A 25,718-nucleotide genomic window follows, 5' to 3' on the forward strand; every position below is an offset into this window, starting at 1 on the left:
AGTACGGCATCATGCTAACGAATACAATTATTTTTTCATCAGATGTCTTAGTTACAGCAGTTTTGTGTTTATATGTGCGAGCGGGATTTATTCAGTTTGGTAAATCCCACGGTCTCTAAAGCTGCAACTCAAATTGTCTGGCTGACTAAACAGGGAGGGACCAATCTGCTAGCGATAGGGGCCGAGACTGAGAGCGCTACATGGAGCTACATGGATAAATATGCACCAAACAAGCCACTTTGAAATGTTGCTGTTCTCATGAATGCAAACGTTGGGTGACCCCTTGACTAAAACAAATTGGATGACCCTCCCCTCAACAAAGAATAAAAAGACATGACCCTCCCCTATTTTCCTCTGGTGGTCCATTCCATAAATACCGAACGGTCCCTAACTAGAAATATATAAATATTAGGATGAAGCAAAGGTGTCTTTAGACTGACGAAGGACAGAAATCAGCTTGGGGCAGAGAGAGAAGAGGCTCGGACTTTTAGAGTAAAAGGTCAGGCAAGATGAAGGAGGGAGAAGACTAAAAGCTGGAGAGATAAGTTGAGTGCAGAGAGGGGGAAGAAAAGATGGTGGAAGTGAGACAAGAAGGAGAAAGTGGGAAGAGATGCGTGGAGGAATAAAGACCGAATGGAGTAGATGGAAGGAGAGGAGAAAAAGGAAAGGGAACATATGCAAAATAAGAGAATAGTATAGGAGAAAAAGAAGTGGAGGAAAGGAAAAGCAGACTAGAGACAGAGGCTACATCTACACTACGAGGGCTGTGTCTCAAACCGCCTACTTGCACACTTCAAACACTTAAGTTTTAAGTATATAGTGTAGATAAAGCAAAAAGTCAGTGCACTGAAAGTACCCGGATGACCCCCTAAAAAAGGTCAAAAAGTTCAGTGTGAAACGATGGACCCTACTCGCACTAAACGGGCGCCATCATGACTACAAAGCGGAAGGGAGCCCTTGACCGGCAGCTGATTTGACAAACGCATCACGTGGGTCTGGCTGCTCGAGAATTTTAAACCGACTGTGATGGTGGCCTGGACGGAATACAGTCTTGTATTTTACGAAAATAGTTCACCAAAATGTGTTTCTGAAAATTTTTTAAGTGAGAAATAGGCCATAACGTTGCTGAATCTGTCTTCGTTTTAGATTGACAATGGTCAGTTTAAAAGATTTTCGTCAGATTTTGAGAGGTGACGAGCCGAGCCGGCCACTCCTCATTTGGCGGGCTGGAAAATCGCGTTCACGTGTTGCGTTCGTCATGTTCATCCCGCTAGTCATTTCCGGTAAGTGTTTTAACATAAATGTTAATTTTGGGACAATACTAACCATCGAAAGTGGGCACTACGGCAGTAAGTGGTCAGTGCACATTAGCTGTGTACTGACGGAAGTATGCGGAATGAGACACAGCCTAGGTTTTGGTTTTTAAGTGGCGTTTTGAGACAAAAACTACCTCCGTCTACACAAGAGTATTATCTCCAGTAGCAGAACTAATCTCTGTTTATACTTAGACAAAATTGCCACAAAATGGGCCTGAAATTAACCCCTGACCACACGGGTGAAGCTATCAACCTACCTGCTACGTTGGCATTAGTTGTTTTTGGCCGCTGTTGTTCTTTCATATTTCAACCAAATCCGCCATTTCCTTGGATTTGAACTCATGAGTGTGGCGGCACATTACTGGGGCAAAGAGGTTAAAACCAAAACCAAAAAGGAAAAGTAAAAAAGAAAAAAGACGCTTTAATACCAAGTGGTCAGTTGGCGACAACGGCAAGTTTCCTGAGTGTCTGATTTACGACAGCAGTACAAAACGAATGGACTGCACTGACTGTCGTGTTTGGCTCAGAGAAAGTGGAGTTAGAACAGTTGGTAATCGGGACTAAAAACTTCAAATTAGAAGCAATTAAGGACCACAAAAACTCATCGTAAATCCTTTATGAGGCTAAAGAATTAGCTGGTAAAAAGCCTGTGTGGCTAGTGGATTTTAAAATCCACCTAACAGTGGCTGGTGGCCAAAGAAGTTAACTTCAGGCTCTGCATTTGACCATTCACGTATACTGGGCATGCGTGTGGCGGTGTAAACAAGGAAGCAGCATGTATACTCCGCCCGGTTGGTGGTAGTTGCTTCTTTGCAGAAAGACTACGGAGGAAGAGCAGCAATGGCGAAGAATAAGACAAGAGATTTCTTTGTTTTGTCCGATGACGAGGTGTAACTGTCACTAAAAGTAACACGACTACAAGGCGATAAAGGCGGAGGAGAACACAGATTGGGAGTCCGTGCGTGTCGAAATAACCACTGACAGTCAGGCCAGGATGTTGTAGCTTGTTTTTTTTCTGGGAGAGGGTCACGTGACAGGGTCATGACGAATCAGGGAAGGACACGTTATGACTGGCGTCAGCGCCGTTGTTTCTAAAGGTCTCCGTTTGTGCCTGTCAAAATTACAAAGCAACCCCGAAGATTTCAAAATAAAATGGGGTCAGCGGGGCTTTCAAAGGCCTCCCTTTTAGTGGCTCGGAAATGCTGGAGTAGTGTGAACGCAAGGCGTAAACGTAGAAAAAGATATACGTATTTCAACCAATATGTGGTTGTGTAGATCTGTGATTCCCAACCAGGGGTAATTGTGCCCAAGAGGGTACTTCGTTAGTTGCCAGTATGTGGAATAATTGTGGAGCAGCTCCAAAAAAATAGAAATTATGATTTAATTTAAAGAATATCCAAATATCAACAAGAAGTCAACTGTAACACCTGAACACTAGATGTTGCAGTTATGTAAGAATGTGTGAAAACTAGCGAGCAAGCGGGCACAAAAGTTTTAACAGGTAACTAAAAGTAAAGAATAAATGGTAGAAATAAATAGCTAAAAGTAGTCACCTAAATAATTAGCTTAAAGTTTTAAATAAACGGTTAAAAAAGTTTGCTAAAAACTGGATTAAGGGTCAAATATTCAGATCCACTCCATAGTAGTAGCCTATGCTAGTAGTAGTATGATAGCTGACCAAACAACCTTAAAATTAACGGTTAAATTGTGTAAAAAAACTAAACAATATCCACTTTTATCTAATGAATAGTGTTATACATTTGGAACATACATTGGGAATCAATGAAGGGGTAAGTGAGTTCATCTGAGAGGGCTGTGGGGGGGAACCTCAGACCAAAATTGTTGGGAACCACTGGTGTAGCTGTAGGCTACATTTATATTGCTACGTTTTGGTTTGAAAAGGACTATCTTCTGCCACGTTTCCCCCTCTTATTCCCCCTGCTCTGGCATTTCCCCCTTTCATTCCCCCTACTCTGGCGTTTCCCCCTTTCATTCCCCCTTGCTGCCGGCGTTTCCCCCTCTCATTCCCCCTGCTCTGGCGTTTCCCCCTCTCATACCCCCTTGCTGCCGGCGTTTCCCCCTCACATTCCCCCTGCTCTGGTGTTTCCCCCTTTCATTCCCCCTACTCTGGCGTTTCCCCCTCTCATTCCCCCCTGCTCTGGCGTTTCCTCCTCTCATTCTCCCTGCTCCAGCGTTTCCCCCTCTCATTCCCCCTGCTCCAGCGTTTCCACCTCTCATTCCCCCTGTTCCCCCTTTCCGAGCCCCTGAACCAGAGAAATTTAAAAACACTTCTGACCCGTTTTGGTTTGGCATCTGCGGGGTTGTGTTGCAGTCTCAACGGCCACACCGACACTGACGCCAACGTTTCTCCTCCTGATTGGGTCTTATCGGTCACGACGTCTCGTTCTCAGAGACTAAGCTACTAACGTTACCATGGCAACTACCAGCAGCGGGCGGAGTCTCCACGTTGCCTCCTGTTTATGCCCGGTATACCAGAATGTTGATGAGATATTTTGGTTTGGGCGTGTTAGTTTAAACGGAGATTAGTTCTTCCACTGGAGCTAAAAACACTTGTGTGCACTGAGACCGCTTTTGGCTCAAAACTCTGCTTAAAAATCAAAACGTAGCAATGTTAATGTAGCCGTAGCCTGAGAGGAATGATGGAAATGTGCCAGAACAAAGACAACTTGATGAGGAACAATGTGAGGCAGGGAAGCGAAAGTGAAGCCGAAAGGAAGGTAGGAAAGAGGAGAGCAAGATCAGATTGAGTGAGAAGTAGAACAGAGGAGAAGAGGAGGGGCAGCGACTGAGATACAAGTGTAACTAATGTGGGTGAAATCACCAGGCGACCGGCAGCTACGGCTCCCAGGGCAGATCAGCTCATCTAGCACACGGCTTTTATTAATTAATCAGTTTTGAGAGAGAGAGAGGGAAGAGAAGTGACACAGGAGGAGAGAGAGGATAGAGAAACCAAGAGAGAGGGACTCTAATATTCCTGACTCCAGGGCTGAGACGGTGACTCAGCTTTCAATTTAGGCGAACAGCGATGTTGGAAATGATGTATGAGGGAGGGAGGAGAGGGAGGAGAGAGTGAGCGCACAGTGATTTCTCAAGTTAGTGAGGTGAGCCGAGGTCTTCAGGTAGTGCAGTCGTAACTCACCGTGGAACAGGTCCGCAAGTGTTTTTAAAAGGTGCTGCCGTGTTTGTACCAACATTCAACATTTTCTCTTTTTAGATATTGGACCCAACATCATGAAATCAAAGCAACATTGTGTATGTTTTCTGTAAAGGTCAGGAATGAAGTGATGGAGTGAGTGCATATGAATGAGGCAGCGAAGTCTGAATATGGTGCAAGAAACATTCAGGTCCTTATCTTAAAAGTATCAATAACATACTCTGCTACAAGGAAAGGCCAAGGCAGAATGAGTATAATTTTTTCGTTGCGGTTTGTTAACACAATATGAAAATTTAGCCCCCTCCTCCCGGCGCAGCACAGCGCAACGCAAAGCCCGACGCACGTGTCTTTGCTAGTTTAAGACCGACGCAGTTGTCAGTTTCCCGTCCAGAAAAATAATAATAAAAAAGTTTTTAATGGTGTTAAACTAATGTTTTCACATATAACAGGACCCCCCTCACGCTCTTTTTTTAACAGAAACTACAAGTCATATTCGAATGACATGAATTAATACATTTTCCGCCAAAACAGTTACTGCAAGATTAAGTATCTTCAAGAAAACAAAGTCACTGTAATAGTATGAATTGTAGTTGAAACATGGCGACGCATGATGTCCAATTTAGCAGACAATCAATACTTGTAATCATTTTAATTTTTGTCAATAATTTCACAACTGTATTACTCCTTACTTGATGTTAAAACATTTTTTTTTTTACTTGCACGGGTCTCCTGCTATGGAAGCATTGGCAGGATTTACCTGAACTGCTCAGCATGTGTGTGTGTCTGTCGGCCATCTCGGATTTGTAAAATTTGTGCGGCTTTTACAGCCCCTGGCCAGTCGGTGGCAGTCAGGGGCGGAGCTAGACTCTCAGTACAGTGGGGGCGGAGCTTCATCACGGGGCCCTCTGCTACCAAATAATTTTAAAATTAAAACTGTTAACAAAAAACGGTAAAATATCTGATGAACGCATGTGTTATAATGTGTCACTTGTTGAGCCAAGTAAGCCTATATGTCAAATAAAACACAAAGAAAAGACACATGTCTTGACAAGTTTGTGTTGACGAATAAAGAAAGCAGTTTGCCAGTCAAGTAACAATGTTTCAGCACCACGGACAGAGACAGCTGATGGACAGCGATGGTGCTGAACCAAGGCCAAGTGCGCTTAATCAGTGCCACACTATATAATTGACATGGCACTATTATATAAACTATTATATATATATATTGAACACAAAGTTTGTTTACAACTCCATAGGTAGGCTACAAGTGCTGGGATGAAAACTTTGAGTAAAACAACAGATTTATAACATTCTGACTGACTTATTCATAACTAAAATATAAATTCTTAAAGACATTTTTTTTCCTACCATATTGTTGTCTGCTTAACGATCCTCCAGTACTGTGGCTCAGAGGAGGCCTTTCTCGTTAGAGTCAGGGGCTCCCAGCCCAGCATGTTCTCTGTGGCCAAAAAAAGAAATAAATCGCAAATCATAATCGCAATATCTGGCAGGAAAATCGCAATTAGATTTTTTTCCCCCCAAATCGTTCATTCATCAGTGCGTGAAATGGTTAAGTGTGTTTTACTTGTGGACATCTGGATCCTGTAAAGCAGAGATCTTTAACAAGGGGGGGGGTAATCGATAATCTTTTTGAAAGTTGTTTTTGACTTAATTTACACAATATTGAAGATAGGTTTACTATAGGTAAGGTAGCCACTGGTAGCCATCCACATACATTTACACTGTGCCTTCCACATGTATGTTTAACATTAAAAAATATATATAAAAAAATATATATTGAAGGAATATCCCTCCTTTTTCATCCATCCGGCCCAGTTTAATGCAACTAAATGTTATACAATATACACTGCCATAGTGTTATTATGAAGGAATTTTCTGTAATGATTGTTCACAGGTGTGAATTTAGGATTAACAGAAATGTCCATTTAAAGGTACAGAGGATATACTGTAAATCGACAGAATTTTCCATTTTTGGATTAACAGAAGTGTCCGTAAACAACGGAAAAGGTACTGGTAATTGTCTGCCAGGACATTATCTGTTTTCCTACGGATGTTTTTCTTACAGTGTATGTAGTACAATACATAGGCTATCGGAGTTGTGCATTATGTCAGTGCATTGTGTCATTTGTGCAATATGTAGGCTTATTGGGGTTGGGCAATATGTTAGTTGTGCAATATCTCATTGTGCAAGGGCTGTGTTACACTTACTGCGGAAAATGCAGCTGACAGGGTTGTTCAATTGAAAACTGCCACTGAAAGGAGGAGTTAATGCGCTTACTATATAGGTACCTGTCTAATGTATGTGAGAGCATGTTTTGTGTTGCATGAGTGTACGTGTTGAGAGATGCTTATTTTCTGTATGTTGTGTTGTCTTTGTAAAGCTGCGGAACGGACAGAGTCCAAAACTAATTTCCCTTCGGGGACAATAAAGTATATCTTATCTTATCTTAGTAGGGGGTCCCTGCTCCGTCTCTCTTTTAGCTAAGGGGTCCTTGGCCTAAAAAACGTTGAAGACCCCAACTGAAAGGAATAATTGAACTAAAGAAATAAAACATGTGTTTCTGTTATATTCCTGTCCAGGCCGCATGAGACGGTGGTGCCTCTGGAAGACCCCATAGTTACCGAGGTGACGTCAACACTGCAGGAATGGGCCTTACTGTGGAAGCAGCTCTATGTGGTAAGAAAGAAGCACACCATATTTCTCTTTCAGTGTCTCACGTCTCTGCAGGTTGTTTTCAAGGGGCTGCACTTTGCTGCATCATGCTTTAAGGCGACAGAGGGAGTAAACCAGAGGCACTCAAGTGGAATTATGTTATGCTATAATCCCAAAAAGCATAACCCGTCCTAATGCCAAACCCAGGTCATTAATTATGCTTATTAATGCTTTAGTTGGCAAATCTGTCAGCCTACTTGTCTGCACAACTCTGGTGTTACAAACTTTATCACAAAGAAGGGAGTTTCTATTGGAGCACGGCAAACATTATTATTTGTACATAATCTCATCAGCTCAAAGGGGGACACAAGTGATGCAAATGTTAAGTGGTTTGTTGTTCAGTTGTGAAAGTACAAATAATAGCTGCGCTCAGTGGAATTGATGGGGATGCCAAAATAGAAAACAGCCGGTTGTGTGTTTAAGATGTTATGATGTTTGCAGGGATGGCAGCTCTGAATGTCCACATTATGTCACTGACTTAAAAAAAAAAAAAAAAAAAAAAGAAGATTTAAACAGAGAGACAGCTGCTTTGAAATTTTCATTTTTGAAAGTTTTCTCACATTTGCTTGGAGCATTTTATTCATTCTGATACGGCATTACGTCCTTCCTCGACACATGGAATGATGCCAGTACTTTTGTCTTGTATCCTCCTAGCTGTGTGTGTGTGTGTGTGTGTGTGTGTGTGTGTGTGTGTGTGTGTGTGTGTGTGTGGGCTTGTTTAACTATATTCGTGGGGTCCAAAAACTGGGAGTCCAGTATTCTTGTGGGGTCCCGACAGCTTTGTGGGGCCAAAATGCTGGACCCCACAAGTTTAAAGGGCTGTTTGAGGGTTAAGACTTGGTTTTAGGATTAGGGTTAGAATTAGGTTATGGTTAGGGTGAGGGTAAGGGTTAAGGTTAGGCATTTACTTGTGATGGTTAAGATTAAGGTAAGGGGCTAGGGAATGCATCATGTCAATGACGGTGTGTATGTCTGTGTGTGTTTTGCAGTTTAATCGAGTGTCAAAAGGCATTTTCAAACAGGGCGGTAAAGAGCTGAAGATTCTAGGTTTTGTTTTTTTAGGGTTTTTGCAACAGTCTGATCTCCGGTTACATGACTGGCCACTGAAGCGTGACGTAGGGTTGTGTTTCTCCAAAAGTTGAGTCCGGCTTAACTTTACACCCCCCGCCGCAGCCTAAACACACCACCCCCATTCAAAGACCTGCGTTGTTGCCGGCCAACGCAGGCTGTCTGAACGGGGTCAGCCCTATGTTCCCACAGCCCTATATTCCCACAGCCCTATGTTCCCACAGCCCTATATTCCCACAGCCCTATATTCCCACAGCCCTATGTTCCCACAGCCCTATATTCCCAGAGCCCAATGTTCCTACAGCCCAATGGTCCCACAGCCCAGTGGTCCCACAGCCCTATGGTCCCACAGCCCTATATTTCCACAGCCCTATGTTCCTACAGCCCAATGGTCCTACAGCCCAATGGTCCCACAGCCCAATGGTCCCACAGCCCAATGGTCCCACAGCCCTATATTTCCACAGCCCTATGTTCCTACAGCCCAATGGTCCTACAGCCCAATGGTCCCACAGCCCAATGGTCCCACAGCCCTATGGTCCCACAGCCCTATGTTCCTACAGCCCAATGGTCCTACAGCCCAATGGTCCCACAGCCCAATGGTCCCACAGCCCAATGGTCCCACAGCCCTATGGTCCCACAGCCCTATGTTCCTACAGACCAATGGTCCTACAGCCCTATGGTCCCACAGCCCTATGTTCCTACAGCCCAATGGTCCCACAGCCCAATGGTCCCACAGCCCAATGGTCCCACAGCCCAATGGTCCTACAGCCCAATGGTCCCACAGCCCTATGGTCCCACAGCCCTATGTTCCTACAGACCAATGGTCCTACAGCCCTATGGTCCCACAGCCCAATGGTCCCACAGCCCTATGTCCCCACATTTCTAAGATTTTTCTTAAAATTAGGTCCTATGTTAGGGTTAGGGTTACATTCCATCTGTAGTCCATTGCTATTGGATAATAGGTTGGGTGTAATTGGCTGCCAAATTGGGAGAAAGGGGGATGAAATCTTAGAAATGTGGGAACATAGCCACGCTCCTGTCTGAACGCGGCCCTTTATGAGGAACTTGGCGCTCTTATACTTCGTCACCTTAGTTCCTGCTTTGCTCCCGTCATAACTACTACGGCCAGTAAAGGGCGCCACCACTAAAAACGTAAAGACGAGTTGCGATTGCTGCTTGAACAAATGGCTTATAGAAGGATTTTTGCGGGCGAGGACAGTCAGTCGGCTCTGTGTTTTGAATTCTGAGTGAACAGACTTTTGTCTTTGCCGTCTGTTCGAGTCGAAGGGATGAAACGACAACTGTCTTTGTAAGCGTATGCATGACAGATTTTCCGTTTCCAACCGAAATTACAGCACAATAAACTGACAATGATGAGGTGAAGAGATGCGCTGGTGAAGGATGCCGACATAACAGGGTTAAAAACAGATGAAACAAATGTAACCACCTCCAAGTGATCTCCTGCTTTGTTAGACGGGACAACGTAAGTTAAACATACAAAGGTTTACACATATAAGCAACGCATTGCCCAATGCTTGAAAAGTAGGGTTACTCCATTGTGGAAAAAAATCCTAACAATTATTTTGGCCAATATTGAAATCACGATTTTTTTAACACGATTACTCATTCACTTTTGGAAAGATGTCGCAAAAACAGTAAAACAGTTACCCAAATCGTTACACTTTACTTGACGGTATCTACATAAGAGTGACATGACACTGTCATGAACGTGTCATAAACATTTTAAACAAGTCATAAACGTTTATGACATAGCGCTTCTTTTAGTAAGTGTCATTCGGTTTTTGTCATGACAAGTTAGGGTTAGGGTTAGAGTTCATGTGTCATGACAGGAGCTAAGTTTCCATCCATTTGTCAATCGAATTATCTGAAGTTCGGTAAAAAAAAACTCACGCGAATAAAGCTGGTGAAAGTGTGTTTCCATCCAACGGCTTTAAAGGGAATAAAAACTTGTGCGTAATGACGTCAGATGCTGTTTTGCGATCAAATTGGTATATCGAATTGATTTGAGACATTTTAAGGTGTTTCCATTCATTTTCGCACTGAATCGCACAACATTCAATTCATTTGCAAACAAAGTTTTGCTAGACAAAATGGACCGCGGCATCTACCAACAAATGATCAACATTGCACAAGTTGTAATAGTGCTTATGTGCCAGCTGATAGCGACATATCAAGCTATAATAAGAAAACAACGACGCTATCAACACATTGCTATGATGATGCAGATGCAGATGTAGTAAATGCCCGACGACAACGGAGGCGCCCTGTGGTGTGGGAACGACAGCGTTATATTTTGCTCGTAAATTAAATTAAAAAAGTCTCTCGTCTCCTCGTTCGTCCACTTCCATCTGTCTTTGTTGACACCCGCCATGTGTGCAAACAGAGCGGAAATACTGGGCGGAAATTAACTAAAACTTCTTCTTATTCGTTTTGTGGCGGGTTGCAACCATAAAATGACCTAAAACTTAATCGCAATTCATTATTTATTCGGCAAATAACGTTTCCATCAGCGTTTATCGCATAAGCCGTGTATCGATCAAGATAAAATCCGATGAGACCGAACTTATTTCCTTTGACTCGATATTCATGAAATTCAATCGAATTTTACTGTTTCCATAAGGCATTTTTCATTCGATATCACTTAATTCGGATAACAAGGTGTGGATGGAAACATAGCTACTGTCATGTGTTCATGACAGTGTCATGTCACTCTTATGTAGATACCTTCAAGTAAAGTGTTACCGAACAAATCAACAGCGAAAACACCAAACTGTGAAATTCCCTTTTTTTTTTTATTCAGAACACAAGACAAAATAAGAGTTGCCTTTCAAAACATACGTGCAAAATAATCATTATTCTCGATTATCTCCAAATCGTAATCGAGATTAAAATTTGACTAATTGCACAGCCCTAACCGTGTCATAACACTTTATATGTAAATGTTTTTTTTTTCTTGTTAACTTCCGCAAACGCCAGAGAACAGGACTTGGAGCAGAGAGGGACGTCTTTATCACGTCTATGCAGCCTAAATACACTCGCAGGGACTGGAATTTCAAAACAAAGGCAGGCTGGTTGTAGCATTTTACACATGACGCAGTGACACATGGATGGTCGTCTCCCCCCCAGTGTACAGACACAGTGACGGGCTGAACTCTCAGTACATTTTTCGATTTTCGGCTGCACTGAAGCCTGCAGAGGTGACACATAATCATGCAGCAGAGCAGAAAGATAGAGAGAGTGACACACACACACACACACACACACACACACACACACACACACACACACACACACACACACAGGTGCGAACAGGAAGACCCACACGAACAGAACATGTGTTCTTCGCTGTGCTACAGTATTTTTGTGGTGACATTTTCTGCATTGTGTCCTTTTGCACCCCTCTTTCTCTCTCTTTCTCTCTCTGTGTCTCTCTCTCAATTCAAAAATCTAAGCTTTATTAGCGTGCATGTCAGGAAAACAATATTGCCAAAGCCTCAAAGATAGTACAATTCAATATTAAGATGAGAAAAAATACATATATACAATTCATTGAGCAAACACGTGCGTGTGCGTGTGCGTGTGCGTGCGTGTGCGTGTGTGTGCGTGTGTGTGTGTGTGTGTGTGTGTGTGTGTGTGTGTGTGTGTGTGTGTGTGTAGGCGGGATAGATGTGTGAACAGTGGGGTGGATGAGGGAGTGGTGACAACTGAACAATGATGGAGGGATGGGAAAGACAAGCAAAGACATTTCTTTTGAGATGTGCAGACAAGTTTGTGTGGATCTATGTATGCGTGTGTGTGTGTGTGTGTGTGTGTGTGTGTGTGTGTGTGTGTGTGTGTGTGTGTGTGTGTGTGTGTGGACAAGAAAAAGAAAAAATAAGGGTGAATGACAGGAAAGACATCCAGTAGGAGGAGGCAGAGGGCGGTGACGTCCCCGTCCGGTTCCTTTAGCTCTACAATGCAGTGACATTTTCTGCATCTGCACAGAAGAAATGACAAAAATTAACACACACACACACACACACACACTATAGAGTTCAGAGCTGATATATGCACAGCCTGTACTCATTATGGGGAGATGAAAAAACTCGAGCTAAAGTTCATCGTTCAGTTTGTGAAGTTTCAACAACCTGGAGTGTAAAGTTGTTTTCATACAAAATAAGATGTATGTTACTTTTTTCTTGTGTCGTTGTGATAGAATGGCAGCAGTGCCTCCAATAATTCACTTTGCTACATCTTCACTTTACATGTTGTAGTTTCCGTAGATGCCTCAGGCGCCCATCAGGGTTGTGTTTTATGTTTCTGACAAGAAGAAGCAGTGTTTTCTTTTTTGTATGCACATAAAAGGAAGTAATGTGTGGAGATGGCTACGGGGAACATACAAAAAGAAGACATCATCAACAAAAATCCAAAGAATAAAATGTCACAGTTCCACCCACACGTCAAGAACAATAAAAAAAAAAAAAAATCCCGCTTTCAAACAACCTGCCAGTTATCAAACCAACAGCACAGATTCAGTCCGTCCACACACACACACACACACACACTAAAAAAGTAAAGTAAGCCAACAAATAAGTGTGGTCCCATAATCGGACTGAAATCACTACAGCGGGGGACAGATAGAAAGACGGGCGAGTACAGAGAATCAGACATGCTGAGATAAATTTAAAGGAAGGATGGAAGACGATGCAGGAGAGAGACTTACGGAGGATAACTGAGTGATGAGAAATAAATAGAAAGATAGTAAGGCCGGTTACACACTGGCTGCGTGGCGTGAGCGTGTCAGCTGCGTGGCGTGTCCGTTTATATTTCGGCTCCCATGTTAACAGGTTAGAGCTTGCACACCGCCTGCGTGACACGCAAGCGTGTTGGAAGCGTTTCCAGGCAAAATAGAATAGGAAAAGATGTTTATGTGTCGTTTAGACACGAATACGTATTAATAAATGGCATGTTGATGTTTGAAAGTCTCTAGGTTTTGATATAAATGCAGATATAAATGTAATTTAAAAAAAAAAAAATCGATTTTCTAATATTGCACCTGTCAATACAGAAGGAAATATTCTGTAGCCTATTTTGCTGTCAATACTGCCGACGTTGTCTTAGTATATATTCATGTTTAACATGGTATTTCATTTTATCAATGGGGAACATAGATGTGTACAGACGCAACAGAAACGCCACGCTCACGCCACGCAGGCAGTGTGTAACCGGCCTAAGGGTGGAAGTAGGGCTGAAACGATTCCTTGAGTAACTCGACTAATTCGATTACTAAAAATCCTTGATGCAAAAGTGATTTGCCTCGAAGCTTTGTTTAATCAATGTTACGAACGTTGAATCGCTCACGGTGTTTCCGCACGGAGGATTATTACTGTCGCACACCGGTGCTGACGCTGCATGTGGTGACACATGCCATGACGACACATGCCATGACGACACATGCCATGACGACTGACGGCGCAGATTACAAAAATGAAGAAAGAGAGCGTAAATACAGTCCCTCCAGAAAAACGTGATTATGCGATCACATAATTCAATGCATAATCTGCCATATTTATGCGGGGGCCGCATTTTTTCAAATGCAAGTTGCAAAAAAAGTCACATATATCTTAGCAGAAAGTTGAAAAATGTTGCGTTTACTTCACACAAGAGCAGCCATTTTCCCCTGTTGCCATGGGAACGTTATGAAGTGACCTAATTACGCGACGTGAACATCATCGAAAAGCTGCAAACCCCGCGATGAAGCCATGATGAAACCGCAGGTTTTGCAAGTTCCCCGCAATTTCATCGCATAAAATTGCATAAATATCCCGCATATTCCATCGCATTTTTTAAGAAAACGTGCCACATAATCAAGGATTTTTGCCCGCAACAATCACAAAAAAACTCCGCATTTTTCTGGAAGGACTGGTAAATAGTGAGAGGCTAAGAGAAGAGACAGGCTGGAGAAAACGACAGAAAGTGTCCAAAGTTTGGAATCCATTCAAATGTAATTAAAACGAAAACTGTGTTCAGTGTGTCTACTGCAAAATGGAACTAGCTTACCACAATAATAGCACGACGTCAATGCTTCAGCATCTCAACAGAAAACATTGAGTCTAACTTAATCATCCATTCCACGAAGCAGACCCGACAAAAGTAAATCACAGAGTCGTATGGACGATGAAACTACACCAAACACAACAACTACCAAAAACAAAGACAAGAAAATACGTAGTGGTGACCACAATTTGATCTAAAGAGCCGGAAAAACAGCTGATTGTTGCGCACCATTTTCTCTCACTCTCTCTCTTCACGGAGAAACAGCTGATCAACGATCTACTAGCATAAGTGTAACAGAGCTGTGTGGCATTCTAATCAAATATATAAATGAAAATAGGTTGAGTATAACTAATATTTACATATAGGCCTATATACAGATCAGTCTCAGGTTGAAACTTAAGGTCATGTTTATGTATGTTTAATTTATGCCTTAGTTTGAGGATGTTAATTGCATTTCAGAAAATATTTTCTTTAAAAACAATGTAATATGGCACTTAAATGTTTAGTTTTTTGAGCAATGATATTGTAAGAAATGTAAGCAATAACAATGTTGCTTTTTCCGAAAATTAAACCAAACTATTGTACAGTATATTATTGCTCTTAAATTAAACAAAAGTATTTCTTTACGATTACTCGATTAATCGATGGAATAAACGGTAGAATACTCGATTACTAAAATAATCGATAGCTGTAGCCCTAGGTGGAAGGGTGAATCTCTTATTCTGGCACTTACTTTGCTCACCTACCTCACTTCCTTTCCTCTCCTTTCTTCATCACTGATTGGTTCTTGGTTTTTCTTTGTTGTACTCTTTATCATTTGCACCACCATTATGAGTGGAAATAAACCTTTGCGTGGACTGACGTTTCCTGGCTCATCCATTCCAACTGACGCCCCATGATGATAGCACTCAATCTCAGGAATTGAACCACTCCTAACTCTAACCAAATTTCCTCTCAGAAGCTTTTAATAATATAGAAAGAAAATGTGGATACAGAAAGAGACAGAAAGACCAATGTTAATGCATGGCTGTAAGAATCAAGAGGAATCAAAAAAAGACACTGAATCTGTGAGCGCTTTAAAGTCTCCAGGAAAAAACACAAAGAAACTGTGCTATATGCTCTTTGTGTTGTGGCATACAAAAACAAACACCTGGCCTTAAACCCGCACTTAAATGTTGATGATCGAAAGAAATAAAATATGCTCAATTGATTACAATATTACTGTCTCTGAAATGTAATGCTTTACACTACTTTAGCATTACTTTTGAGTTACTTTCACCAAAATAACAGCAGGAAGTTTGACTTGGCAGGTAGCTTGTGAATTTCACCACCGGATCAATAAAGTCTCCTCTTTATCCACTTTAATACATTATTGATTATTTATAATATTTTGTATAATTAATACGAATATGCAAATTTACTAAAGCTATAAAAATAGAGAAGTAAAACATAAAATAGGCATGTAGGAGAAAATGAAACTACTCAATTAAGGGGACCTTACAGTTGTATTGAAGTATAGTTACTTCCCACGGCTGATAAAATGCAATGATATTTACGTGTAGCAAACCTAAACATTAATTCCTGACATGTTATATATCTATCAGCAGCTCGGACACAATGCTGTCCGCGCTGACATACCATCACCTGTTGGGACACAGATGTTGTCCGTACCGTCACCTGTTGGGACACAGATGTTGTCCGTACCGTCACCTGTTGGGACACAGATGTTGTCCGTACCGTCACCTGTTGGGACACAGATGTTGTCCGTACCGTCACCTGTTGGGACACAGATGTTGTCCGTACCGTCTCTGGTTCTGGCTCTGACCACGGGGAACAGTGATGGGACAGCTGCTTCAACGCAGCATAATAAGTCCTGAAAATAATGTCCATCTCGCAAATGTATCTGTCTCTTCAGTCATCTCAACCATCGAATACAGCAACCTGTGAAGAAATGTTTGGCGGTGATGGTGAATTATCGGGAGGGATGTAACGTGCCTCCCCTCCACTCATAGTGGACGTCCGCCGCTCAGCCAGCATTAGCAGAAATTATATTCATATACTACTGATGGACCTTTTACACAGCAGACATTTTGACTTGTCATAGCAGGAAAAGCACAGGCTGTTGTTGACGCAGGACGGTCACCTGTTGTCGGCTAAACGTTGCCCGCGCTCTGCTTTGCCTTTCAGATTTTTTGTTGTTCTTTGGACACTTTCTTCTCTTTTTCTCTCTGCTGATTTTACCCCAGTATCGGGCATAACCACAAAAATGAACATCAAAAATCTCCTCCTGTTTCCTTTTAACTGGCTAACTCAACAGCAAAAATGGGAAAATGTGTTGGAAACCGTTCCCCATCACATAGTGCACTATATAGTGTGTTCGCCATTTCGTACTGGTGTTCGAATTCTCCACGGTTAATTTCATTCACTATATAATCCACTATAAAATACCCACAATGCACAGCTAATGTGAGTGTACATACGATGTAGCCTACATTTTACTTCTGTATACCACAATGCAGCGCGGCCGTGTTTTGTGGACAGTGGAACAGTGGAAACATAACATGCAACATATATAAAAACTTTTACTATTCTCCTGAGTGCTCGGTTTGTTTCAGGGACGTATTAGAAGTGTGTTTGTTTACACAATGCCTCCATCACACAAATAACCGGCACATCTACTGACACAACGATATTTTCAGTAAGTGTCCGAAATCTTGTTTAGTTGTTCCCTATATACAGTAGTTCACTATTTAATAAACACAATATAGGGAATAGTGAGTGAGTGAATGAGGGAACATTTTCGAACATAGCTATAGCCTGTTCCAGTCTTCCGTACGGAAAAAGGATTAGGGCCACTGATTAGTTCTGAGTTTAAAGTCATAATTCTGAATATATTTTCAGAATTCTGACTCCGACCTCAAACACATTGGGCCTCATTCACCAATCGTTCTTAAGAACAAATGTGTTCTTAATCCCCACTTCCGCAGTTTTCACGTAGATTCTGGCATTCACCACTGTTTTCTTATTTGGGATTTGTTCTTAGGTTAGAACAGAATCGACGCACACTCATGCGCACTCTTACGCACTTTTGAGAGCTGACATGTTTGCCCCAAATAAGTAGTTAAACCGTTTTCATCCATTCTAATTTAAAATATTAATATTTCTTTATAATTTTGTAACTAATTATTTTCATTATTTTACACATAATTATATGTTTGTTTGTTTCAATAAATGCACACTACACTTACACTTCTGCTCATTCTTAAAATAAAAAATGCATCCGTTTTATTTGCTATATCCATCCACTGCTGACGCTACTAAATATGATGTCTCGTTTTTCGCTAACTTCTTGCAGCAGTACCTCCACTTTAGAATTACTAAAGTTTTTCTTTCTTTTGGAGTCGAGGCCTCCACAGTCTTTACCACGTCTTTTTCGACATTTCTCTAAGTGTGCACACGACATGGCCCTGCCATGTCATGCCCTTATATGGGAATTAACAAGGCGTTTACCTATGCTAAATAGGCGCAACGGGCACAAGCTTTTATTTTACGAAGACATTGGGATTCGTCATTCTAAGAACCCACCTGCGAACAATTCTGCTGTTTAAGAACATGTCATGAATCAGACGTAGACTTTTCTTAGGGACTTTCTTAAGAACATATTTAAGAGAAAACTTAGGAAGATATTGGTGAATGAGGCCCAATGTTCACACGTGGCCCTAATCCTCTTCCATACTTCCGGAACATGCATTGAGAATAACTTCATAGAAACAACCAGTCTTCTCGCTGAGGGTCTCGTTTGCGTTATGTAGGTCATATAGATCAGTATTAAACTGAGAACCAGTTTCATAACCAGGCAAAAGCTCCTTGAAGCTGCTATAAAATGTGTTCTTAATATTCTGACCAACTCGTGTTTGTGAAAGGGGTGAACGAAACATCAGATGCATATGAAGGAAAACTGCAGCGCTGTTGCATCTTAAGGATATAGGATATTAACATTTGCTCCGTTCTAATCGTTCAAATGATTTATGACAGAACTGTAATTCGACATGTCTTACAGACTCAGATCGTGTCAGTGTTCCTGTATCTGCAGTAGTCTGCAGTGTGCTATATCTGATCCGTTTTCTCCCCTCCGGTCCTGTGTTGTCATTTTCTTTAGAGTGTGACTGGCAGCTCTGTGTAGTGAAGCTAACAGCACAGTGATAAATCACCACCTCTGGTTTAGCCTTTGACACCCCTCTGTCTGTGCGTCTGCTCTGTGTGATACGAAACATGGAGAGATGACCATGGACAGGTTTATTCAGCAGCCGCACTACTTCCTGTCCTAAAAGCAGACCAGTTTGTGTTTCAGGTACAAAAAAAAAAACTTTTACCCAGGAGACTGGGGTTTGTGTGTTCCGCGTGTCACTGAAACGTTCATTTTATAACCCCACTCACGCTCTTTTCCAACTGTCCTGTTCTTCTTTTCCTAAACCCAACCATCCCGTTCTTCTTTACCTAAACCCAACTGTCCCGTTCTTCTTTACCTAAACCCAACCGTGCCGTTCTTTACCTAAACTCAACTGTCCCGTTCTTCTTTACCTAAACCCAACCGTGCCGTTCTTTACCTAAACCCAACTGTCCTGTTCTTCTTTTCCTAAACCCAATTGTCTCGTTCTTCTTTAACTAAACCCAACTGTCCCGTTCTTCTTTATCTAATCCCAAATGTCCCGTTCTTCTTTTCCTAAACCCAACTGTCCCGTTCTTCTTTATCTAATCCCAAATGTCCCGTTCTTCTTTTCCTAAACCCAAATGTCCCGTTCTTCTTTTCCTAAACCCAACTGTCCCGTTCTTCTTTATCTAATCCCAAATGTCCCGTTCTTCTTTTCCTAAACCCAACTGTCCCGTTCTTCTTTATCTAATCCCAAATGTCCCGTTCTTCTTTTCCTAAACCCAACTGTCCCGTTCTTCTTTTCCTAAACCCAACCGCCCTGTTCTTCTTTTCCTAAACCCAACTGTCCCGTTCTTCTTTTCCTAAACCCAACTGTCCCGTTCTTCTTTATCTAATCCCAAATGTCCCGTTCTTCTTTTCCTAAACCCAACCGTCCCGTTCTTCTTTATCTAAACCCAACTGTCCCGTTATAAGCCCACCCACGATCTTTTCCTTAACCTAACTGCGTCAAAAGTGACGCCAATAGTCCCGACCCAGCGCGTTTAGATATGACGCTAAAGGAGACTTTTAGCGTCAATAACAATGCCAAAGACTCCTGACCAAACGTCCGTATTTTACACGATGGGGGTGAGAATGTGTTGTAAAATCAGACGTTACTTCACTTCCCGAAGGTTACGCACATGGCGCTGAACGTGACGCTCGTAAAGCCCGATGAAGCTCTGAAGCGTGTTGCTCTCGTCAGCGATATGAATCGGATAACTCTGGCCACTTACTCTTTGATTTCTCTCACCAGGTTTTAGATAGGGGACTTTTTTAGCGTTACACCATTCTGTCAACCTCTGACCGGTCGGCCCGAGTTGGGGTTTCTATAATTAACAAGTTAAAACCAGGTTATTTCCCAGATGGATTACAGGTGTTGACATAGCGTTGCTTCTCTCTCCATCAAACACTCCACCTCTGTCCTTTCACAAGTCTGCTCTCTCTCTCTCTTTCTACCTTTTATACACACCAACATCACACATTTGATTTAAAGGCTCTCTGTGGGGAGCAGCCTCAGGATATCAGGTGTCGCTGTCCGACGTCTTTAGCATCAAGTGAGCTGTATATATATATATATATATATATATATATATATATATCTTTAGAGTACACACACACACACCTCGCTGGATCTGTTCTCAGCTTTTTGAACCCTCTCCAACATCGCTAAAGTGGAGAGGAGCTTCCTGCTGAAGACTGGCCCGTGGGTGGGTGGATAGTTGAGAGAGAGAGAGGGAGAGGAAGAGAGAAGGAAGAGCGATAAAGAAAGATGAGAAAGATGGAGACTGGGAACAGTTCAGAGGATGGGAGAGAGGCAGAAAAAGGCTTAGGTACACACACATAAGACACAAGCAGAGAGAGAGAGAGAGAGAGAGAGAGAGAGAGAGAGAGAGAGGGAGTGTTACATTGTGTGTGGTTCTCAAGTCGTTTGACAGGCTATGATTTTCTGCCGAGTTGGATTGCTGTTTAACGGCTTGCCAGTGTTAGAGTCATAGAAAGAGAAAGGAGGAAGGCGAGGAGAGAAGCGAGTGGATTCATCCTCCCAACATACCTGTAAGTAGCCATAATTATCTCCTACATTTTGGGCATACAGTGTGTGTCTGTTTCTTTAAGGTAAATGTGTGTTTGAGTTTTCCATACTTGTGGATTTGAGCTGTATGATTTGAGCTGTATGTAAACTTGTACATCTGTGTCCGTCCTGGGTCTATAGGCTTCAATAAGTGCAGTGTCATATATTCTCATGGTGATTCACACACGGTTGCCACGACGACGGGGCCATTGTTGCCATACAGCTGCTGTTTCTTCATTGCATCAGTGGAAAGCTATATATCCACAGATGTTTTTTTTTTTTTATTATGGCTCAAGTATTTGAGTTGGTTGATCTTACGACATAATGTGTGGCTATAATCCTCCGCGACGTCTTTGCTCTTATATTACATAATATCCTAAATAGCCAAAGTCATATTAAAGAAGCTGTCTTTATGAGTGGCCACGGCTTTGTCGTTATATTGAGGGATAATTATGATTTGCCTTGATGTCACTTCTGCGTAACCTATATTCTCTCTGAGTATCCCTCGCGGAGGCTTTTGAGCGGTTCTCACGTTTCAGCCTCATCTTTTCATAGTGTTTGAATTAAAACATGTTTAATGTTACCCAGATCACGTCACTCGGAGGAGAGTTCTACATTTACATGTTAAAAAAAGTCTCCCCTTGTGAGTTTAATCCAATTTTCAAACTGTATTTCCAAACTGTAACGGTGTTCATCATACAAAATAAGGCATGTCCCTTTATGGGAAAGAGATGCTGTCATTTTTTGCTGTTATTGTGAAGCAGTGTGCATTACATCATTTTTAAAAGCTGTCTATAGTAGTGAAGCTGTATAAATCGTCAATGCAAGCAGCTTATTACGACCTTTATTAACATTTGTTAGGCGACGACTAGTGGCCGTAAAATTCATGACAGGAGCAAAGGAGGAAGTCAGTTAAAGTAGAATAAAGAGCCTTAAAGACTGCGTAGGGATTGGTCAAACAAGTCAACATTGACTTATTTTAATTTACATACGTAACATAAAGATGCAGTAGGTAAGCCTTATAAAACTAACTTTCTGTCATATTTGCTAAAACTGACCCTATGTTCCAGTAGAACTACATGAAGCAGGTCATTTAAAAAAACATCCAGCTCCTCTGGTACCACCTACAGCCTGTAGAGCGATTTTCAAAAATCCACCGCTCCCTGTTCAGATGCACCAATCAGGGCCAGGGGGGGTGTCTAACTGCGTGTCAATCACTGCTCATGCACACGCATTCATTCTCCCTTGTGGGGGGAGGGGCTTAGGAGACCGTTTTGGGCTTTAGCGGAAAGGGGGGGAGGGACTGAGAAGTTCTCGATGTTCACATTTTTTGTCTAAGTCCTTCACAATCCTACCTACAGCACCTTTAAGCTAGGTAACAGACCTACTAATTTGAACCCAAAGAATGATCTTTTCCTAAACCTAATGTTGCCTAAATCTAACCACATAGTTCTGTTTCACAATGTTAACCACATGTTTAAAACTGCGACTCTTTCATGTAAACCATGTGTTTCAGACTGTGACTGTTCACAACGTTAAATAGTAGTAACACTCATAGATGTCGTTTTGGAAGTCATTGGCAAGCAACCTATTCTGTCGCTCAGGTATGAAGACTTGTTGTGTATAACATGGTTGCCTTCCAGGCAGTTTCCAATGAAATGTAATCATAACATTACATTATTACATTACATGTCATTTAGCTGACGCTTTTATCCGAAGTGACTTACAATCGCTATATATGTCAGAGGTCACAACTAGGGGTTAAGTGTCTTGCTCAGGGACACATTGGTTAATGTATCGCCATCACCACCCCAGAACTTTAACAAAGTTGTAATTTTGAAACCAAACCACAATATTTCTCCAACCTTAAAGCTTTAGTGCGTAACTTTTTCATATTAATGAGCGTCCGTTACATCCAAGCCGTTGCCAAAGGAGGTGCTACAAAGCTAATTAAGACTATCAGCGCCACACAATTCTCTCTGTATTTCTCAGTATGACTATGTTCAGAAGATTGTGGCGTGCGGTGACTTGCCCACGCAGAAGCTCGAGTGAAGAAAATGACCCCTTCTGAAGAGTCCATCATGTTTTTTTAATCCTCCGTGTCCTCCTTGGCTACTAGCGTTTAGGAGGGGTGGGGGTGGTGCACGATCACTGAAGGCTTATATCATGTGGACGCGCCGACAGTTTTCTTGTCATTATTAGAATTCCTCATGGCGACAGAAACTACACACTATAGCTTTAACTTGGTTTCCTGCATATACGGGTGTCATAGTGCGTTCCATTTACCTCGGAACTCGGAAGCCGGCGCTGGGAATGACGTCACACCCGAGTTGAATGCGTTACATTTACAAGTCGAAATGTTATTGTTTTCATTAGCTCTAGCCAGGTTAGCCATCGTTAGCAATACCAGTTTATAACAACGCATTATGCTGTTTTGTGTGCATACAAACAGCGTAACAACATGTCCACAGATAGAAGTTGGAAAGGACTGTGATTTAGTGAGACACCAAAAAGACAGAATTGCTAATGAACTGTATGTTACTACATCCATGTTGGATTTTTAGCTTGGGGTACTCGGTGGTCGTCTGAGTTCCGAGCTCGGAAATCCGAGGTCAGGAGGGCGTGTTTCCGACTTTGACCTCGCAAAATCTGACTTCCGAGTACTTCCATTTGTGACTGTGGACCAATCTGCTGGCTTCAAGTTAGTTTTTTTTAGGGAGTGGCTTGTAGCCTTCTATAGTTGCACTTTTTCCGGACATCATTGTCCTTTTTGTTTCCTTTACCGCTATATAATAAAGCTAGCAATCCAAGCTTTTAGTTGTCGAGCACTCCAATATCAGGAGATATAATTAGCCTCCTGGACATCGTCACCTTTGACCTCTCTGAGAGAAGAGTGATCTCCTTCCAAAATGTCCCTTTGAGCGCTGTAAAGGAAGCTTGTCCTTTCTGCACTGCTAAGCTGTACATGGAGGTTGTCCTTCCAAAATGTGTGCTCATGCAGTATATTGTCATTCAGTACCATGTGTTATTCCGCCCATTATTAAAATGAAAGATGTCCTTCCAAAATCTGAGTGGCCCCTCAGTTCTCGCTGAAATATCCACTTCAGTCTATATTTACACCATTACTTTTTTTTAAAGCTTTTAAAGCTTTTGAAATTGTTAAAGCTAAACAGACACATCTATACTCTAAACCTGAATAAACTTTGTTGCCAAATTTTCTATGTCTTTGCACACCAGAAATGTGTCTGCTGCTGCTGCTGCTAGCCTTGTCTGTACACATGTATGTTTCCCATTGATAAAATGAAATAATAGATTACAGCAAAGACAACGTCGGCAGTATTGGCGGCAAAATAGGCTACAGAATATTTTGTTCTTATTATTATAACGAATATTTTCGTTTTAATTACATGTATATCTGCATTTATGTCAAAACCTAGAGACTTTCAAACATCAACATGTCATTTATTAAATGTATTTGTGTCAAAATTACATATATACATCTTTTCCTATTCTATTTTGCCTGGAAACGCTTCCACGTGTGAAAAATAGGCGTCTGTCCTAGCATGCAACATTTTTGGCGCGGCTCGAGCTGCGCCTGAGACGTGCGTGTCACGCAGGCAGTGTGCACGCTCTAACCTGTTAACATGGGAGCCGAAATAAAAACGGACACGCCATGCAGCTGACGCGCTCACGCCACGCAGGCAGCGTGCAGGAGGCCTTAGGATTGGTTAGGAGCCACAAGGAAGTTGGAAAAGTGAGGCGCTCTCGCCTCTACAGCATTATATTGACATCTTACAGTAAATGATGGCTACCACAGAGGCTATAGGACTTGTTTTATATATTTAATGCTCGTAGTAATTGTAACCAGTCCCCATACCTTTTTTAATGTTTCCTCTGACATCTTTAAACGTTTTAACTATTGTTTGGTGAGGGTTCGTTGGGACTGACTGCATGAACTGGGAAGCAACAAATGAATTTAGGATTAATAAAGTTTCTGAACTAAAAACTCCATGTATATATATATATATATATATATATGGGTGTTAAGATTAAAATGTCACGACGGTATGATTCCTATCTCATTTATTTCCACATGTTCTCAAATCAGGTCGGAAAATACCTCGTTTCCATGTACTTTTTTACTTGTTTTGCTTTCATAACAAATGTGTCATCTGTACCGCTTCTGGGTCATTTGTACCAGGTGGTGTGAATGTATCGTAGTCGGAGAGGAAACTGTCCTTCCTCCCTCCACCTCTTGAACTACACACAGCATGGGGCACGACAGGCTGGCGTCCCTGCTAACACACCCTTCTTGGTGTGTGTGTGTGTGTGTGTGTGTGTGTGTGTGTGTGTGTGTGTGTGTGTGTGTGTGTGTGTGTGTATGTGTATGTGTGTGTGTTTTTGTCTGTTGCGTGTCACCAGGCAGTGTTCACACAAGGTCAGGGGAGGATTTGGGATGGAGTTTGCACCAGACTAACAAGCACAGGGTTCCTACGTGATGCCAAACTCCTGCTAGGGGAAAGTTGCCTTTTCCAAACTCTGCGGCAGCTTGGAGTAGCCTGTGGCTCAGACGATAAGCAGCTATTCACCTCCGGCAAAGTGTCTAGACTGGTTTCAATGTGGGATCCCAGAAAAAAAGGCAGAGAAGAATTTATTTAAAAACATACTGTTCTATTTCATCCTCACTGACCACCAGAGGCAGTGCTTAACGCTGAATATAGTCCGTATCGCGCTTGCGCAGGTCGATTACTTATATCAACAAAGTCACCTGTGACCTCGGGGTGACCCTAGCCGAGGTATTAAGTTCCGGTGTCATCCCCAAGCTCATTCCTACAGAATCTTCTCGCGGATTCGCAGGATTCCGAGTGACCAAGAACTCTGGCGGTCATCCAGGACTCATAGAACCGTAGTTACATTTGTAACTTTCATTTTACACTGCAGTCTACAGCTGTGAAACGAAACGTGTTGATCTTAGGAAAAGTGCAATACAATAACAAACAATGCTTAAAATACCCTTATAGGCTACAGTAATGTAGCTATGTGTAGGAAGTTAATAGTGTATAGGTGGACCCACAGGGGTAATACAATCAAATATTGTTATATGTTTA

General features: G+C 42.0%; 1 protein-coding gene across 1 annotated transcript in view; it reads left to right on the forward strand.

Annotated features, from left to right (window-relative positions):
- LOC116052795 (dedicator of cytokinesis protein 3-like) overlaps nt 1-25,718 on the forward strand; it is a 171,042-nt gene that overhangs the window by 46,365 nt on the left and 98,959 nt on the right. Inside the window, exon 5 of the mRNA XM_036002229.1 lies at nt 7,093-7,189. Coding sequence (XP_035858122.1) covers nt 7,093-7,189 — 97 coding nt within the window. The remainder of the gene's footprint in view (nt 1-7,092; nt 7,190-25,718) is intronic.

The sequence above is a fragment of the Sander lucioperca genome, chromosome 6 (assembly GCF_008315115.2).
Source record: "Sander lucioperca isolate FBNREF2018 chromosome 6, SLUC_FBN_1.2, whole genome shotgun sequence".
Taxonomy (NCBI): domain Eukaryota; kingdom Metazoa; phylum Chordata; class Actinopteri; order Perciformes; family Percidae; genus Sander; species Sander lucioperca.